This window comes from Ceratotherium simum, chromosome 35 (assembly GCF_057802395.1).
Source record: "Ceratotherium simum simum isolate JZ-2026a chromosome 35, ASM5780239v1, whole genome shotgun sequence".
In the NCBI taxonomy this organism is placed as follows: Eukaryota; Metazoa; Chordata; class Mammalia; order Perissodactyla; family Rhinocerotidae; genus Ceratotherium; species Ceratotherium simum.
The window spans coordinates 21,745,594-21,763,632 of NC_141934.1; the positions used below are offsets into that span (position 1 = coordinate 21,745,594).

General features: G+C 42.3%; 1 protein-coding gene across 1 annotated transcript in view; it reads right to left on the reverse strand.

Moving 5' to 3' along the window:
- Window positions 1-18,039, reverse strand: part of PTPN11 (protein tyrosine phosphatase non-receptor type 11) — a 92,200-nt gene that overhangs the window by 14,375 nt on the left and 59,786 nt on the right. The window contains exons 7-13 of the mRNA XM_004429964.3: window positions 17,296-17,392; window positions 14,826-14,905; window positions 14,541-14,699; window positions 10,638-10,769; window positions 6,489-6,643; window positions 5,500-5,567; window positions 4,844-4,995 (exon numbers count right to left, since the gene is read on the reverse strand). Of these exons, the coding sequence (XP_004430021.1) occupies window positions 4,844-4,995; window positions 5,500-5,567; window positions 6,489-6,643; window positions 10,638-10,769; window positions 14,541-14,699; window positions 14,826-14,905; window positions 17,296-17,392 (843 nt within the window). The remainder of the gene's footprint in view (window positions 1-4,843; window positions 4,996-5,499; window positions 5,568-6,488; window positions 6,644-10,637; window positions 10,770-14,540; window positions 14,700-14,825; window positions 14,906-17,295; window positions 17,393-18,039) is intronic.

Here is an 18,039-nt window from a genome sequence, read left to right on the forward strand (position 1 = left end):
AACAATTGGATAAATAAACGGAGAGACAGGACAAATCTTCCTTACAAGAGAATTCTAAATGAGTTATGTAGCTACCACCCATTCCAAAAGGAGCATAACTCCCTTCCCTTGGGTATGATCTGCACTAAATGACTCGCTTCCAAAGAAGAGAGTAAAAAAAACAGAAAAAGAGTCATTACACAATGAGAGAAATCTGGCCAACACCACCTAAATTAAGTGATGAAGGTTAACATCACCAGGCCATGTTGTCATCAGGGGCCCCCGAGCGATGAGAGGGGCACTTCACAACTTACGTCGTGGCACTCTTCCCAAAAACCCATTACCCCAGTCTAATCCCGAGAAAACAGACAAACCCAAATCGAGGAGCATTCTAGAAGATGTCAGACTAGCACTCTTCAAAAGTGTCATGGTCATGAAAAACAAGCAAAGACTAAAAAACTATCACAGATCAGAGGAGACATGTGACTAAACTCAATATGGGATCCTGGACTGGATCCTAGGACAGAAAAAGGGTATTAGTTGAAAAACTGGTGAAATCCAAACTCTAGAGCTTAGTAGCAATGCATCAGTGTTAACTTTTTAATTCTGATAAATATACAATGGTTATGTATGATGTGAACATTACAGGAAACTGGATGAAGGGTAGCCAGGAAATCTCTACACTGTCTTTACAACTTTTTGTGAATCTAAAAATTATTCCAAAATAAAGAGTTTATTTAAAAAAACTAGTGGAGGGGAGAAGAAGAGTTGCATATATATATATATATATATATATATATATATATATGCGCACATATATGTGGGAGGTTATATAGAGAGAACTCAACTAGAGCAGTAATTAATTAGCTAATTACCAACTCAAAGAATATTATACCAGTACAAATAAGCACACCCAGTACTCAGATCTTGGCTTCAAAATACCAACTCTTGAATAAAAATAATCAGGGCTCCTTTGAAAAACAGCAAAGTACAATATGACCCTGGATCATCCCGTGGCGTCAAAAGATGTAAGGAAGTGCTCAAAAATGGGAACATATCAAAAGGATAGAGGAACCAACCTGAAAAGGTTCCTACTAGCCAAATTTGGGACAATTTAAGGAACAAAATAAATAATAGAAATGGATTATAACCCATTCTGACATAAATAAATGAATAAACAAATAAGGGAGAAGGGAAAGCTCTTCCTTAGAGTAGGTTTTCAACTAATAAATGAAAAGAAATGATAGAAACAGAAAATCACCATTGGGCAAATGTCACAGCAGTAATTTTTCCAGGCAAGAATTGTGACTGCGGGAGCCGGCCCCATGGCTTAGCAGTTAAGTGCGCACGCTCCGCTACTGGTGGCCCGGGTTCGGATCCAGGGCGTGCACCGACACACCGCTTGTCCAGCCATGCTGAGGCGGCGTCCCACATACAGCAACTAAGAAGGATGTGCAACTATGACATACAACTATCTACTGGGGCTTTGGGGAGAAAAAGGGAAAAAACGGAAGAGGATTGGCAATAGATGTTAGTTCAGGGCCGGTCTTCCTCAGCAAAAAGAGGAGGATTGGCATGGATGTTAGCTCAGGGCTGATCTTCCTCACAAAAAAAAAAAAAGAAGTTAAGCTTAAAAAAAAAAAAAAAGAATTGTGACTGAATGTACAACTAATAAGCAAAAAGTATGATTAAAAATTGGTTATTTATATAGTCTCAAGTATCTACCTACAAGATATTAATTAAAAAGGGAACAACAGTAACTTTAAAGTGGAGAAATCTGACAGACAACACCTTAATCAAGGAATCCAAGTTAACACCACCAGTAACGAAACAAATCAACAGAAGGTGCTCCTGATGTGACGTATTGAGGACAAAACACCACTTCTGTGACAGTCTTGTCAAAAATACATGACCTGAATCTAATCAAGAGAAAATACCACACCACAAATCCAAATTGAGGGGTATTCTATCAAATAACTGGCCTGAACTCTTAAAAAATGTCAAGGTCATGAGAAACTGTTCCAGATTAAAGGAGCCTAAAAATACATGACAACTAAATGCACCATGGGACCCTGGACCACTTAAGGGATATTAGAGGAGGCCAAATTGGCAAAATTTGAATATGGTCTGTAGATTAGAAAATAATATTAGATCGATGTTAATTTCTTGGTTTTGATAATTTTACTGTAGTTATATAAGAGAATGTCCTTATTTCTAGGAAATACGCATCGGAGCATTTAGAGGCAAAGGAGCATAAATGTTTGCAACTTACAAACATTTCACTTAAAAAAATTATATATATATGTGGAGAGAGAGAATATGAACAAATGATTAAGTGTGTTAAAATGTTAACAGTCAGGAAAGCTGGGTAAAGGGAATTCTATATACTGTTTTTTGCAAATAAAAATAATCTTTTAATACTATACATGGAAGTGAACAAAGAAATCTACTTCCAAGTAAATGGCAGAGTGTGAGAAGAACCATTTATAAAAACTTGAGAATTTTCTCCATCTTGTTTCATTTGCATTTTCCCCTGGATTTCCACCTCCATTTTTGCATCTCCTCCGTCGCAGCGCTGTCTCTATTTCTCTACTCCCTTCCCCACTGTTCTCCACCCATGACTGTCATTTTCTTTTTTTCATTTATCCTTTTAGCAAATTCTTTCACTCCCAAAGTCCTTAACTCTTCATAATTTTGGAAATGACTGTATTTCAAAATAACCAATTATCCTGAATGACTTTTGTTCATTTGCTTAATTTAAAAATCAGGTGGGTTTAATGTTTTTAAGTTTGCCACTTAAATCTTCTACTAAATGAAAGTACTTTTAACTTTACCACGAAATCAGGTAGCAAGTTCTTACACTGAATCAGACAGTACAATGCAGAAAACTACATATTACAGGATCCCATTTTTTTTTTTTTTTTTTTGGTGAGGAGATCAGCCCTGTGCTAACAACTGCCAATCCTCCTCTTTTTTTGCTGAGGAAGACTGGCCCTGGGCTAACATCTGTGCCCATCTTCCTCCACTTTTTTTTATATGGGACGCCGCCACAGCATGGCTTGCCAAGCAGTGCGTCAGTGCACGCCCGGGATCCGAACCAGCAAACCCTGGGCTGCCGCAGCGGAGCGCGCGCACTTAACCACTTGCGCCACGGGGCTGGCCCCCACAGGATCCCATTTTTAAAAATAAATAATCTAAGCTTACACATTTTTTTTAAATACGAAGGCTTATATATCAAATAGTAGTTAATGAGCTTAGGACACAGTGTTGGTACATATTGGCACCCAAAAAGTATTTGCTGAATGAGTGAATGAATGAATGCCTGCGTGCACACAAGCACTCGTAGGGTAGGATTGCCAGGGACATTCAGTTTCTGTATTCTATATATTGTAATACTTAAATTATTAAAAAACATGTTTTGCTTTTGTCCACCGCCCCCCCAAACCAAAAAAAGGCAGCGATAAAGATTTTTTTAAACACTTCCTAAATCCACATTACAACTCCAGATTTAGGGTCAGAGAGACCATATGGTAATGAGAAGATCTAAAGTGCTATAAAAGCTGGGGAGAGAAGTCCCTAAATTCTCTAAAACAAGGATAAAAACCAAAGCTTCTGAACGAAATAAGAGAGCTTTTTCTCCAGCTTTTCTGAGCAAGACTAGATTATGTGTTTCAAGATATCCCTGAATATTTTTCAATTTGCACCAACTGTGCACTCTCTTTGTAGTTACTAGGAATCCTTCTCTTTGGGCAACTTATGCTTTAACTATTCCTGGACCAAATTAAGCATAACCGCAAGACAAATACGAAATAGCCTATGGTAACCATCTAAATATTTCACGGCACTGACAGTAACCCAAAGTCAGATTGAAAGCACTAAAGCTCAAAGCCATTCACTTGCTAAGTATTTGACCTTACACTCCATATATATGTGTACATTTGATGTACACACACATGCACTGTTTCTGAAGATGTTTTTGTACAATCAAACAGTCTAGTGAGTATTTTTGTGTGGACTGAGAACCTACTAAACTAATTACCAAGTGTCCTACTTTGGCTAACCAAGCTTGGATAACATGGCTGCTATTCTGCCAGGTAAGAAATCTTTCAATCAGGTGGCATGGCCCACTTTGAGAAGAGCTTAGCTCCCCTTTTGAGAAGTTGAGTTCTCTGGAAGGCAGTAAACAGGGTAAAGCAGGCAAATATCACTGATGTTTAGACACCACCCCATCTGCAGCATAGCAACAGGGCTGGGGTGGGGGTGGGGAGGGAGATAAGCACAGCTCCCCCAAAAGAGCAGTCTCCTCCTTTCCCTCATCTCAGCAAACTCCTAATTAACTCAGCTTTGTGTCTGTTATGAATAGCTTCAAATGGAAAGGCTCCAATCCCACATTCTTCTTCATTATGCACGGCTTATTAAAATTGAAATTTCACTGTTTCCAACTCCACCGAATTGGCGGTTCAAACCGCCGCGCACTATGAGGAGTGAAGCATTCATTCAAGAGATGGAATCAGGATAAATATGGCCTGGATCAAAACTGGAACAAGCTGGAAACTTCGAGGCTTTGAGTTCTAAGCTTGCCATGTGAGCCTGGGAAAGTTCTAACCTTTCTGTGTGTCAGTTCCCCAATCTGTCAGGCCGGGACAACGGCATGGTGCCCCTCCCTTCCGAAAAATCAGAGCTGTGAAGTAGGGAAATAATCAGTTTCCAGAGAAGCTCTTCCTGATTGAGAACTTGTTTCCCATTCCCAAATAAAGACAGTCGTCTATCAGAGCCTGTCCTCCTGCTCAAAAGGAGAGCATATTCAAGCTGTTGCAAAAAAAAAAAAATGAAAATCCGCACACCAGCCCTGCAGGCTCAGTACCTGCTCTTCTTCAATCCTGCGCTGTAGTGTCTCGATATAATGCTGGACGGCCATATAGATGAACCGGTACTGAGCTTCTGTCTGCACCATCCCTGACCTCTGAGACCGCACCATCTGAATGGTTTTGGGAACGTCGATGTCACAGTCGACGCCTACAAAGCAAGCACCACGAAGCATCAGGAGAAACTGCAGAGCCTGGGTGAAGTGCTTTAATGCACAACGTTTAGCAGACTCAGAGATAAAGCACATGCAGTCTTCAGTGTTCTAACCGAACGTGTTCCAAGGGCTACGGCGCGGGCCTTCTGACAATACCAATGATCCCAGAAGATTACGTGAGGAAGTGTGGGAGATGAGGATTCCCTCCCTTTCCAACAGCACCACCCCATACCGCCAGCAAGGATGAAGTGGCTGGGTAGAGACCACCACTGCACACTCAACAAAAGACTACAGCAGTGGGGTCCACAGCTCCTAGGCTTCGTTTTATGCCAAAAGCCCAAATAGCATTATTTCTGTTCTCTGGCAAAGTTGAAGTCTTCAGCCCAGATTTTTGTGAACATTTTTTAACATTCAAATTCTTCCCCAGGCTATTTTCACTAGCACTTTCTTTCCATAAACTAAAAACGGGAACTGTAGCTTCTGCCCTCCAGATGACCTACCTTTCTCTCTGATGATGTCAATAAGGATATCAATCACAATGAACGTCCCTGTCCGGCCAATTCCAGCACTGTGGGCACAAGGACAAAAAGCAAGCACAATGGAGTCATTCATGGGGGTTTTATACTCAAAACCAAGCCATTAACATCAACAGAAACAATGTCTGCTCTGGGGAGTACTTAGATTGTCTATTTATATTTGAAAACATATTAGCAAAGAACACAGGGACTCAGTCCATCCTGCACTGGGAGTCCAGCTCCTCCAGGACCATGTGCCTGAGGCAAGTCCCTTCCCCTCTCTGACCCTCAGTTTCCTCATCTGTGAAATGGGGATAACAGTACATACCTTACAGGGTTGTTGTGAGGATCAAATGTGAATCAGGTATGAAAAACACTGAGCTCAGAGACTGGCATAGAGCAAGTATTCAATAAACAGTAGCTTTTAAAACACTGAACAAGGAAAGTTGCACACACATCTACTTGCCCAACATATGAATGAGATTTAGGAAACCTAACTTTCCCCAGTATAGTTATGAAGCCCAAAACTTGGGCACCAGCAGCCTGCAAACTCTGATGCAGAGGCCATGGGCATGGCTTCCAGAGGCCTGGGTGGGGAGCGGTCTGAATCTTTTGAAACAAACAAGTGTATTGTCAGGGGAAAAAATATATCTTATTTCCATGGTAGAAGAGAACAGAATCACAATCAAAGAGATGAATCCTAAATTACTAAACTAAAAAGAAAACCAAGCAAACACGACTAAGGACTCCTTGAGAATAAGGACTGTGGTCACCACCCTTTGCCTAGCCACCCCCAGTACCTGGCTGGCCTGGAAGGTCTATGAGAAATGTACTTTAGGGCCAAAGTGTCCCTTGAAGCAATTTATCAGGCCTCAAATAGAGAATAAATTCTTCCTGCAGTTAAAGAGCTGGGGGTGGGTAGGTAAAAACAAGCCCTGAGTGCTTGTAGACAGGGACAGAGAGGGGCTACTCACCTGCAGTGAACCACCACAGGCCCAGCATCCATGATGTTCTCCTGCTTATGGTGGACCTCCTCCAGGAAGTCCAGCACACCCCCGGGGTCACTGGGCACTCCGTGGTCTGGCCAGGTCCGAAAGTGGTACTGCCAGACCGTTCTCTCCGTATTCCCCTGGAGTAGAGCCAAGAAAAACCAGAAAAGAATTAAATAAATCAAGGGGTTGAGGAATTGCCCGGTTCCCATCTTTCCCAGATCCTATGTGAGCTGATGCAGCTGGTCGGCACAGAATCGCCTCACACTCCATTTAAAGGTCCTCTTCATGAGTCTCTCAGATCTCTTCTCCTTTTGGGTCTGGCTGAGCAATCCCGGAGGCAACACTTGCCTCTGTTATGAGAATGAAGATGTCTAGTTTCTTCAGGAAACTACAGCTTGAATCACTTCTCTGAATCATCAGCGGCAGGCAATGTCCCCATCCCTCCCCATCGGTGAGTAGCTCAACTCAGGAGGCGACTGAGGCCTCCGGGACTTGGAGCTCTCCTCCCACCAGATGGGAAACAGAGATTCTCTCAAGACACTTGCTCCTCTTTGTCTTTCTATACCCAGCCCTCCTCCCCTCCTCTAACACACATACTTTTATTGTCATATCATGATATTTTAAACTTCTGTTTAGTGCTAAGTTAGATAAGAAGACAGGCTTTGCAATCAGATGGCTGGATTTAGGCCCAAATCCCAGCATTCACACTCACTGTGGCCCCTGGACATCTCTAAGCCTCAGTTTCTTCCTCTGCAAATGGGAATAATGATTTCTCTCTCACAACACCATTGTGAGACTTAAACAAAACCAACGAGACACACATAGCTACAGCTCAGCAGACAGTAAGCGACTCGGCACACTGCGCTCTTCTGAGGAGAAGGATCCTTCGTAAAGGTCAACGATGGTACTCAGACTACAGAAGACCAAAAAGTATCACGTTCTGGGTCTACCCAGATTAGGTCATTGTAGCACTGCTACATCTTCTTCCCATATACTGTCTCCAGTATCTGGAGACAATCCAAGCTAAGCGATATTTCTAAAGGGGAATTTAAAAAAAGAGAGAGAGAAACTAGACCAGTGTCCACCACCAGTGACTTTCAGGATATCCAAGGAATCCGAACCACAATTAAGATCTTTTCTTGAATTACATGCATTTAATTTGCTGATGTCATAAAAAAGATTTTTCTTGGTGTTACTGGTCAGCTGAACATCAGGGGGCTACACAGGTCAGTCAGGGAATGAGAGAGACCCAGCCTCCCTGTGCTCCTCCTCCTCGGTAAATGGTCACTGAGGTCTCTGCCCCGACTCCTCCTTCCCAGGCAGTTAAGAGGCTTAAATGAGATCATGTGACAGCACTTAAGAAAAAGTGTAACATGTTACACAAAAAGCAGATAACACGTGACCAGCAATTCCGGAGAAATGATTGGTCCCATGTCAGCATCTGCATCCAAGGGTGCAAAACACAAACCAAACACCAACGTTCCCTGTACCTGCTACTCAAAAGTCTCTGATAACAAGAAGATGGATGGTTTACCACTAAAACTGAAGAAAAATCCACCTGCCACTCAGAAACACCTGATAGCGGGAAGACGCGTAGGTGATCACTAAAACTGAAGAAAAACTTATCTGGAATCTTTGTCCAATGTCCTCTAAATCTCTCTCTCATTTCTGCTTGACAGCTACATTTGTCCAGTTCCTCTCACAGTCTCTGCAACAGACTGAACCTCCACCCTCTCCCCACCATCAGAAGAACGGCACCCCTGTTGACACCAGAAGTTCCAACATCTCACCCTGGACCACAACCGCCGAGGTTTCCAGCTCCTGTTAGGCCCCCGACCACCTCAGGGAGCTCACCAGACCACTGAGCCTCTCTCCACTCTCCACCTGCCTCCTCCTGCCCTTGCCGCCCCCTTAACCAGCTCGGATTCCACATACTATCCTGACAATTGCTCTCCATCCACTGCACCCACCAGGCAAAGCCCTGAGCCTGGACAAACCCAACCACCCACTTTCTCTGTTTTTAACCCAAGGAACAGTGTCCTTGAGAAAAATCACACAACCAGGTGATCAGCGTCACTAGATGTTCACGTTCACCATGTCAACAGGGCACTCAGCACTGCCTAGATATTTACGGGATTTCTTGCTTTCTCTACAAAGTTACTATTTCATACTTTTCCCACTTTCCTCAAATATTTCATCTCTTATTATTCCCTTCCAATGTCACTGACGGCCTTGTCTCATGCCTCATGGAGAATATAGAGAAAATCCATCTCAGCTCCTCTACCGGCATCTGCGGCTACCTCCTCCTCTTTTCCTCCTATTGCCACAGAGGAGCTGTCCCACAATCGACCAAATCCATCCACGATGCTCTGGATCCCATTTCCCCTCCTCATCCAATCTCCATCCCGGCCTCCCCGGCATCTTCGCTTGGATGTCTCAAAGGCATCTCAAACTTGACATGTTCCGGAGGTTGTTCTTCATCCTCCCTCCCTCCTCAGATCTACTACCATCCACCCCACTGCTCAAGCGAGAACACGGGCGGTCATCCTGAACGCCGCCCGCACCTCTCACTCACACCATCATCAAATCCCTTCATGTCTCCCTCCACAATCATCTCGCATTGGTCCTCTTCTTTCCTCGCCCCTGTCATCACCCTGTCATCTTGCACCTAGACGCTTCAAGCCCTACCACCTTCCATATCTTCTCCCAGCTTTTCTGACCTCTGCCACAGCGCCACTGTCCACTCAGACTCCAACTCTTAAGATGTCTTTGTTCCTCCTCCTCCTCCAACAGCCAAACTACCCCCATGCCCTGCAGACTTCACCCAAAGGCCTCTCTCACACACACTGCTTCACTTCCAGAGTTTATTCTGACATTTTAACATAACATTCCTTTCCAAAGGAAGGAAGAAGAAAGAAAACAAAAAGAACAACTGCTGGGGTCTCTGGGAAACGGGGAGAGGAGGCCACCAGACCTCGACCACTGCGGACGCCTCCCAGCCAGCGGATCACCCCAGCCCATCCTCCCCGCCAGGGCTATCAGACACCTTCCCAGCACACAGCTCTGTGCACAGGTTCACTTGGCACAAGAACCCTCACGGGTTCCAAGATAACTAATGAATAAAGTTCACATTTCTTAACATGATGGTCAAGACTCTTCCCGACTTGGTCCCAGCCTCTCTCAACCCCAGTTTATTCCCTCGATTCCCCACTTGCCTTTATCCCCCATAAATCCCACTCGCCCACACTTTGCACTTCAGCACTGTGGCCCACAATGACACCTCCATCCGGGAGGCCCTCCCTCCACCATCTTCTCCCATGGGAACCTCACCCTTAAAGACTCAACCCCTTCTGAGACCATCTCCCTGATGCCCGAGCTGGAAGGAAGCCCAGCCTCTGCAGTACCTCGGCACCTCAGCTGTGTGTCATAGCCCATGTCTGCTCTGGAGCACAGCCATTTGTATACACAGCTTCTGGCTGCTACATGACTGTAATTCTTTGAGGGTAAAGGCTATTTCATTCATTTTTGTGTCCCCAAAAGACCTTGAATAAGTAAGCCCTTCTAATCATGAAATTAAAATGAATCCAAATCTAATCCTGCTTTGTAAAGTTAGTCACCCCAGGGACAAAACTGAACTACATGCAATTAAGATCTGATGCCATGGAATTTGAACAGGACCTCAGGGCCTTTGCACTTGCTGCTCCCTCTGCTTGGAACACTTCTCTCCAGACTCTCTGGATGCCTGGTTCCTCCACCTCCAGGTCTCAGATCAAGTGATATTCCCTCCAAGAGGCTCTCCCTGTTTACTGCATCTCAAGTACCCTGTTTCTTTCTAACATACCCTCCTATGGCCTGCACAGACTGAGCACAATCGGAAAGCTTAGTTGGTTATTTACTTTTTAACCTTCCGTCTCCAAAGGCTCTGCGAGCACAGGGACTGCTCCTGTCTTGTTTGCAATGTACTAGTAGTGCTTCAACTGTACCTGGCACATAGAAGACACCCAACAAACAGATACTGAATCAGGAGTGAATAAATACACAAACGTATGCAGGCAAGAGTAACTGCACGACCCTGGGTTACTGCGTACATAGACATTCACCAAAGTCTCTAAAATACGACAATATACTTACTTGTCCAACCTTTGAAAGTTTAAGTTCTCTTAACGTGTAGTCATGAGCAGCACTCTCTTTGACGTTCCTAACACGCATGACCCCGTATTCTTTTAGAGCATACTCGTCAGGCCAGTATTTGACACATTTACTCTGGAAGGGATCAGAGAAAAGACAGTTAATCTCTGTGAACTTTGAAATAAAAGCCTAAACCAGCAGAAAATAAATTTCAACCCCTGCTTAAGACTACTAACATGGAAAATGGTGCATCTAGTATCTAACCGTTGGATTTTCAAAGAAAAGGAAAGAAGAGTTCAAACATGAAAAATAGCTGCTTGGAGAGCCAGGGAGAAGGGGGCAGGGAAAGCAGCCTCTGCAGAGCTGTCTGATCTAAGACACATGTCAAAGGAGAGTCAGTGCTTATTCATTTATCTCCAAGGACCAAAGATGCAAAGAGAGAGGGACTAACCAGTTTGAGGGTGCTGTCTAGCAACCAGAGTTTTGAATTCTAGAGATCTGCCAGTCACTCTACGGAAGGCAAGCAGGGACTCTGGAGGTGGATGGGCTGCCCAACGAGCCAGACTGTCTGGTTCACTTCCGCACCAGCGTAGGAGGACTCTGCCTTATCTAACCCAAGTGTGAATAACTCCAGCACAGAAAGGCAGCCAATGGGGTTCTGAACCAGCTGCTTTTTCTATATCCAGATCCATTTGATACCTACTACACACGTCACCTTCTCTTAACTGGGTGCCTGGGAACGCCAAGCCTGCAATAGCTGCTGGCTTCAGAGCAAGCAGATTGAAAAATATGGCACCAGAAAATCATTCTTGCTGCCAAAGAGGAAGATATTTCGCTCAATGAGAGACGAGTCTGTACATATTCGGTGATGCGTCCTGGGCAGAGAATGCTTTTGTGTTTTGTTTTTTTCTGGGAACGGTCACCCACACCACTCACTTTCCAGAACCACCAAGACACAAATATCAGCAAGAGAAATTCACCTTGTATGTTAGGAAGACAGAGAAATTCACAGTTACAAAACCAGAAATAGGAGAGCAGCTGCAGACATCCACATAGTCAATGATAATTGATAGGGAAAAAAAATATGACAAGAGGAAAGTTCAACAAAGGGATTAACGGATGGTGCGACTTTTTTGCTTGGCATAGTTTATGTGGTCTTTTATTTATTATTATTCTGAATTCAGCTTTCCCTCCAGTATTTTGTAGATCCAAATATCTCTGTGACAGATTTGACACAATTTTTATTATCCCCAAATAAACACTTTCAATACTAATTGTACTCAATGCTGTTATTGGCCAATCAATTCTGAGGACTGCTGGTTGCTCAAGAGAACTCAACAGAGAACAAAAAATTAAATCACCCCTCTGAAAACATTTCAGCTGACTTCAAATATCTGCCAACAACTGCAGCCATTCTCCCAGTTTTCCAAACTCTGATGCAAACCTTGGCAAACAAATTCTAAAATGTGAGAGCTAATACTTTAGCTTTTAAATTAAAGCCCAGGAATCAAAGGGAATCCAGAGTCTGGTTTTTGTTCTGTGCACTGGAGGGATCCCCAGAGAGCAGGTTATCAGAAAGGCCTGTGGAAGGAATGAAAGCCCATCATGTCATCCTCTCCCCCCACAGAGTGAAACGGAAGAACGGGAAAGCAGGCACAGACTGGGAGGAGGAGGTGAGGAGTGGGACACAGTGATCTGGCCCAATGTCTGTCTGTTCCAGGAGCTTCCGGCAGCTCTTCTGAAAGGGACCAACACTGACTCCTCTGAAGTGACACGAGCACCCTCTCTTCACAGCTCCCAAGTCCTTTGAGAATAGGCGGCCTCCTACAACTACAATCAGGCAACAGGCAGGGCAGAGTTTTCCTTTCCATATTTAGGGCAGGTGACACTCACCTGAAGCAGAAACTATGAAGACGTTTTAACTTGTATGTTAATTCAAAAACATCTAACACAGGCATCTTACTGCAGGCAGCTGCTGGAGGAAGCCTCTGCTTCACAATGACCAGATCTGGCCTCAAGGGTATTCAGAAGTGTAACAACCGGTAGTGCAATGACGAAAATCTTACAAAATCATGCTGCCCTTCACAACCGACATGAAAATTATAGGAGGGCTAAAATCCAAAATCACCCATCTGTCTTAGGTTTAACTTATAGGTATGACGGCTACATGCAAATTTTATATAAACCAATTAAAGTGCATCTAAAAAAGAACTCTGACCAGAATACAAAGACACAGGACTTTTCCATATGAAAAAACCCACATGGATGGGCTCACTTTGGGATAACACAGAGAGCTGTCACTCAATGAGATCTGGCTGCTTCTTTGGAGGTACAGGACGTTACACTTTTAAAAACCTCAAGTGTCTGTCATGAAGAGTGTGGGGAGGTGGGTGTGGTAAGCTGCTGGGCGGAGTGCACACTGGGACAGCTACTCTGGAGGGCAGTTTGGCAGAAGTTATTAAAATGACAATATGCATACGCTATGACCTACCAACCCTTCTGATATCTAACCTAGAGGAACATTTGCCACATACACATACAAGCAAGAGTAAGATTGTTCACTTCAGCACCGTTTATAAGAACAAAAATTGAAACAGCTGAATGTCCATCAAGGGCATAATGGTTAAATAAATTATGGTACATCCATACCATGGAATACCATGCAATTACTAAAAAGGAGATGGTCAATATATACTAACAGAAGAAGTTAGAACACATATTTAGTGGAAGAAAAAAACCCCAAGATGCACAACAAAGTTATTGTATGAGAGCACTTTTTCATACAGTATTTTTCATAAAGTAGTACTACATACTTCTAGAGGTACATATATACGTGTGTCAATACATGTATATATGTAAATGCAGGTATGTAAAGCCTATAATAATGCCTATAATATACATAGGTAAATGCTAAGAAGATAGTGTGGAAGAATACACATCAAACTGATAACAGGGTTTTTATGTTGGAGGAGGGGACTAAAATGGGTGGATGCAGGAGGGTGACAAAGGCAACATTAACCTTAACTATAATGTCTTTGAAAATTTATATGAATACATTGTTTGGATAATTCAAATTAATTTTTTTTAATTTTTAAAAGTCATGATAAGTATAGTTTATATGACCAGTGAAATCACTGTTTACTAGTACTTTAAGCACCTGATAGTACGAGACAGGCCTCCTTACACAACCTTTTTGACTTCTGCTTCTGGATACAATGGAGTAACAGGGACGGGATTTACCTTCCCACTTTAAACAACTAAAGAACTGGAAACAATGAAACGACATATCCAATAGAATCAGTAACAAGGACATTAGAACAGTTATTATAAATATATTCCGTATGTTCAAAAGGTATAGGAAATGATGCACATAAAGAGGCACTGAAGATATTTAAAAGATCTAAATAAAACATCTAGAGACGAAAAAGACAACGTGTGCTGTGAAAAACAGAGAGGACAGGACTAATAGCAGATTACGCACTACAGAAGAAAAGATCAACCTGAAGACGTACAGCAAAAAAAAAACAACCATCCAAAATGAAAGTGGGGTGAAAAGAGAATTAAAAAAATGCACAAAGCCCGAGTGAGTAGTGTGACAACTTCAAGCAGCCTAACGTACGTGCAACTGGTGTCCCAGGACGGGGTGGGGGGTACATATTTGAAGAAATAATAAACATTATCCAGATTTGAAGAAAACCATAAATCCACAAACCCAAGAAGCTCAGTGGACCCCAAGCAGAAGCAGCGGAAGGAAAACTAAAGGCACATCATAAACTTCCTCGACTCCCTTTCTCCAGAGGGTCAGTTAGAGCACGCTTAATTTGTTTATTCAGTTCTTAATTAACATGGTCAACCTGCCGTGTCCAATAGTTTAAACACATTTTATCAGAGGCATACGTAGCATACCTTTCCTCTCTCCACTTCCTTCGTAGTCATGACAATCACTCTGGAATTCTCTTGAAACACCATCCGCCAAAAGTCATTCACCGTATTCTGCAGACAGCCTTGTGTGGCAATATAACTCTTTTTGGGCTTTGAGTTGTTGCACTTGGTTTCAAATTCAGGCTAGAAATTTAGGAAGAAAATCCTTCAAACATTTGAAAGCTGCGTTCAAGACACAAGGAAGGATTTAAAACACAAAAAAGGGCTAGCAATCTATGGTCAGAAAACACTGTGAAAAGCAAAATTTACCATGATAATATTTGCATTGATGTAATCTGAAACAGGCTCATTGGGATCACCATCGTGTAGGACAACCCTGGTATGATCAACTGGAAGAAAAAAAAAAGACCAGTCACCAAAGTGCTCAGACCTCTTCAGGACAAATCAGTTCAAATCAATTAATCCTCAACCTAGTCCAAGTTTTGTTCATCAATGATAAGACCACATAAAAAAATAAAAGCCTAAGCGAGCACAACAATAATCTGAATACCACATGATGCCTCATAATGCTTTTTTTTAAGAAGAATAAAGTAGCAATGTCAATTTCCTGATTTTAATAATGTACTATGGATAGAAAGGATATTATCATTGAGTGAAGCTGGGTAAAGGGTACATGGGAACCCTCTATAAGTTTTTGTGACTTCTTGTGAATCTAAAACTATTTAAAAACAAAAAGCTTTTTTTGATTTTAAAAAAAAGGAAGAGTAAAGTATAGATAAATGACATGTCTGAGATTTGCTTCAAAATAGCATGGGCAGAGAGGATAAGTGGATCAGAATACAGATGAATCAAGACTGGGCATGAGGTGACGACGGCTGGAGCTGGGTGATGGGTATGTGCAGGTTCTTTATATTATTCTGTCTACTTCTGAATATATTTGAAACTTCCCATAATAAAAAGGGTTTCTTTAAATGAGGCAGAATGAAATACAATATTTAAAAGATTCTGATAGTATCAACTGACCAAATTCTATACAAAAGTACATTATTGGTAGAAAAATCTGAGTGCTCTACCTAAGCAACATATTTTACAACGGGAATTAGTAATATAGTTTTATGTCTTAATTGAATAATGTTCTTTTTGCCTCAGACTCCCCATCTTTAAAGAAATAAGATGTTAATCGGAGGAAACATCTGAAACATCTGGGATCTTTAAGGGAGGAAACAGCAATAATACTCTATTTAGATACTGCATAATATTGTTCCCTTCATCTTTTCCTACATCCCTGCATCTTACTAATAAGTACCATTAGACTTCTTGAGCAGAAGTGAAAACTTAGACATAGAAAGAATGAGGCTTCCCCAAGGTCATTAGGACCATGCTGTGGCTTAAACTGATTCTCTTCAACTTCTCATTGCCTTTCTCAGTATTATAAATGCCTCCTCTTTCTCCTATCCTCATCTACACACATTACAAATATCCATATGGACGTGGTATACACATATACCATGTATGTGTACATATGTATACAGAAAGAGAAAGACTATGCTTCACACTCACACGTACACACCGATGGGCTCACAATATCTGACAACATGGCTCCGACCTGATGAGACATTAGAGCAATGCTCTCCAAATTTGATCATGTGCCCAATAAACTTTAATAATAAAGTTTTTGAACACTGAAATATACGCACATACATATATAAACAAGCCTTATTTTTAAGTTGGGTAAATTTATTATGCGTGCACTGCTATCAATCTGTACATCAGGTTTAAGTTTTTCTTTCCCTTTTTTTCTCTAGATATAGGATATACATAAAGAGAAATTCAAACTGTTCCTTCCCTTGCCCCAGTGGATTGCCTTGCATGCAACACTCTGAAGACCCGTGCATTAGAGCATGGTGCTAAGATCAGTGACTTTGGGGGCTCCAGTGCCAGTTCTCCCTCTTACTCCCACTTGCGACCTTGCTAAAATGTCTATAAAATGGGGATAATAAGAACACTTGCTCTGTGTGCATGGGCTATGGATTAAGTGAGCTATAGATGCAAAGAGTCTGGCACAGAGTCAGCCCTCAGGAGAGGTGAGTGATGACAACTGTTTAGTGCCATTTCTGGGGCCCTTATCCAAGGCCTACAGCCTTCCGGGCCTCTTTTTCCTCATGGTTAACTTGGGCTCTACCTGGCAGCATCTGGATGTTAAAGGAGGTACTGCTTTACCAGTATCACAAGGTCCACTTCTGAGTGAAGCATAGGTGTGTACCCCAATCTCCAGTAACTCGAGGTCAGGGCATCAGGGAACCCTGATGGAACAGTTGGAAGAGCCCTCATGAGGAGCTTGTCTGTTCCCCAGGTGAGGAAACAGTCCCAGAAAGGAGGCGTGCCTTCCCCAAGACCCTTGGGATGGATATTGCAGCTCAAGGACACAAGCCTGGGACCCCTGAGACTCATGGTGTGGCCTGATCCTGGGAGATGGCAAGCTGTGAGACTATCACTCTTAAGCAGACACTCTTAGGCAGACAAAATCAGTTAACAGAAGGAAACAGGCACACTCAAAACCTCCTAGCGGCAATTTTACTCACTAATCAGCATCACAGGAACTCGGTTAACGAGGCCATCCATCCCCACCACAGTTGATTATTTTGGAAACTGCTCACAATTAAGAGGCTAAGGCCTCGGATATGCTGAGAAGGCACACGGCCCCCAGGACAAGTTACAGGGGCACTGGGAATCAAAATCTCCAAGAGTGATTACTACTGAGCAGAATATTGATACTCACAGGGCAGGATGTTTTTATATCTATTTTTGTTTTTATTTTCTTGCCTCTGACCCTCTTTTCGGCTGTAGAGAAGTTTGCACTCCTGTTGTTGTAGTGTCTAGAGAGAAACAAAAGTAAATACTATTGTGTCAAAAGCTTCAAAAAAAAATCCTGGCTAAACATTTCCACTTTAAGGAATTTATCCTAGGAAATGTTCCCAGTCAACAGCTACAAGAATGCTCATCTTAATATTGTATCAACAGCGGTAAAAACATTGGAAACAACATAAATTTCCAACAAGAAAGGGCTGCCTAAATAACACTATTGTTCATTCACACAAAAGAATGTTCTGCGGCCATTTACAAAGATGTTCTAGGAGAAGATTTAATGCCTTGGAAAGATGATCAGAGTTAAATGTTAAGTGAAAAGAAGGTCAAACTTCCCAAACAGTGTGTGACGTAGGTCATATGTCTGCATTCACCCAGGCAGAGAAGAAATGGTAGAAGAATATACACCAAAAAAGTCATGAGGAAATTTTTTTCAGGGTAGTAGGATTATGAAGGCCTTTTCTTCCCTCTCTCTTTTTTTTTTTTTTACCATTTTTTTCTCCTAAATTTTCTACAATGAATAAATATTTATAAGAGGAGAAACCTTGTAAAATAACGATTATTAAGAATGAAAGCCAATGAGCACTGGTGTAGAGTATACAAAATAAGAAATGTGATCTGCGTTCTTGAGGAGTTCATGAGCTGCCTACTTTTCCCA